The following is a 1,636-nucleotide window of genomic DNA, read 5'->3' as shown; positions in this document are numbered from 1 at the left end:
TTTTTTTTTTACTGCCGTACTTGACTTCAGAGATAAGAAATGTGTACAAATGGACATGCAAATACGTACCCTCTATTTAGATGCAATATAAAAAAATGTGCTGTATACATACAAATGTGCATATTCTTTTTCTGTGTACTACAGTATTGGATTTTCCCAGTAAACATTTACCTACTGTGTCAACAAAAAATTAGAACAAAAATCAAATTTGTATATAACAAACATTTCCAATGTTGACCGCCATGGTAAAAACATCAACATATTTTGACCAGTACAGCTCACACAATGACACAATGAAAAAAAATAATAAATTGGAGCCATTGCTTTTTGAAGCATGAATTAAATATTTTAAGTTACTACCTTTTGCAGACATGCAAAATCTAATAAAACAGTTGTGACAGTTGCATTTACAATTTAGAGAATGTTAGGGCCAAAGCAATTGAGAAAACCTATAATAGCAAACTACCTTAAAAGATTAGTGTTTGTCAAACCTGTGTGTAGGCATCGCTGATGCTGATATCCACAGCAATCATGAAGAAGATGGCGATGGGGACACCAAAATCTCCAATCATTCGACGGATCTGGTGATGTACAGTATTTTAATAGTAACATGATTTACATTTAAAGGCTTGGCTGGATGGTATAATTGCTAAAAAGCCTTTTTGTTTTCCATTATTTGTATAATGTATTTGAACTTTTAAACCTATTTTTGGCTAAACAGTATCAGAGTTTTAAATAAAAAAGGTAAACTGAGCAAACTTACAGGGCCGGGAAGGAAGGTGCTAGTTTTAAACCCACGGAGATACAATGCAATGAAGAAACAGCCAAACATAAGGCACATGGACAGCAGGGCAGTGTTGGGATAGGCCCTCTCTATTATCTCATGATGTTCAGTAATATTGCCATCAGGATTCTCTGTGATGTTAATAAGCTTTTTGATAGGGTGAAAAGGGTCTTCCAAAGAAGCATTCAAGTGTTGATAGTTCAAAACCAAAGGATGCTCTTTGAAAATCTGAGGAGAATAAAGAAAGAGAACAAAGCATAGAGCAAAAAATGAAGATTTCATGACAATTTATATGATGTGAATTAATCTAATTTAGTGTGTGTCCATTTAGAAAAATGAATATACCCTGATAAGCTTGGCAAAGGTCTCATAGATGAAAATGAGAGAGATCAAGATGGAGAAGATCTCTTGGGTGAAGCGTGAGATGAAACGGACAAGGAAGCTCCCCTCCGCTGCCACAATCACCACCACAATGACGATCAACCACATGCCCACCCAGACACGGCCCACGATGTACTCAAAGCCATTTGACTTGCAGAACTGAATGGGAAAGATTAATGTATTTAGATAGATGAGAAAAGTCATATAGGTGGTGATAATCTACCTAATTAAATCACAATTATCACTAACAATTAGTATCACCTGAAAGAATGCCTCCTCAAACACCATCAATGGACCGGTAAACCCAATGATAAGTACTGGTTGAGCTGCAAACAGACAAAAGATGATGCCCTGCACGCAGGTAGAGACCATCAGCTCAGAGACCCCCATCATGTGTTCTGTTTTGTCAGCTGAAACATAGAAAGGGATGGAAGGTTAAATATGTTAAAGGCATACTCCACCAAAAATGGG

The 1,636-nt window shown here is 36.6% G+C and overlaps 1 protein-coding gene across 1 annotated transcript in view; it reads right to left on the bottom strand.

Annotated features, from left to right (window-relative positions):
- Positions 1-491: 491 nt before the first annotated feature.
- LOC107576441 (band 3 anion exchange protein-like) overlaps positions 492-1,636 on the bottom strand; it is a gene marked incomplete at both ends in the record, with an annotated part of 5,349 nt that continues 4,204 nt past the window's right edge. The window contains 4 exons of the mRNA XM_016262615.1: positions 492-581; positions 764-1,012; positions 1,130-1,324; positions 1,427-1,597. Coding sequence (XP_016118101.1) covers positions 492-581; positions 764-1,012; positions 1,130-1,324; positions 1,427-1,597 — 705 coding nt within the window. The remainder of the gene's footprint in view (positions 582-763; positions 1,013-1,129; positions 1,325-1,426; positions 1,598-1,636) is intronic.

This window comes from Sinocyclocheilus grahami, unplaced genomic scaffold, assembly GCF_001515645.1.
Source record: "Sinocyclocheilus grahami isolate Dianchi unplaced genomic scaffold, SAMN03320097.WGS_v1.1 scaffold3687.1, whole genome shotgun sequence".
Classification (NCBI taxonomy): domain Eukaryota; kingdom Metazoa; phylum Chordata; class Actinopteri; order Cypriniformes; family Cyprinidae; genus Sinocyclocheilus; species Sinocyclocheilus grahami.
Note: the sequence above shows the minus strand (reverse complement) of the source record. Positions and strands in the feature narration are given on the sequence as shown.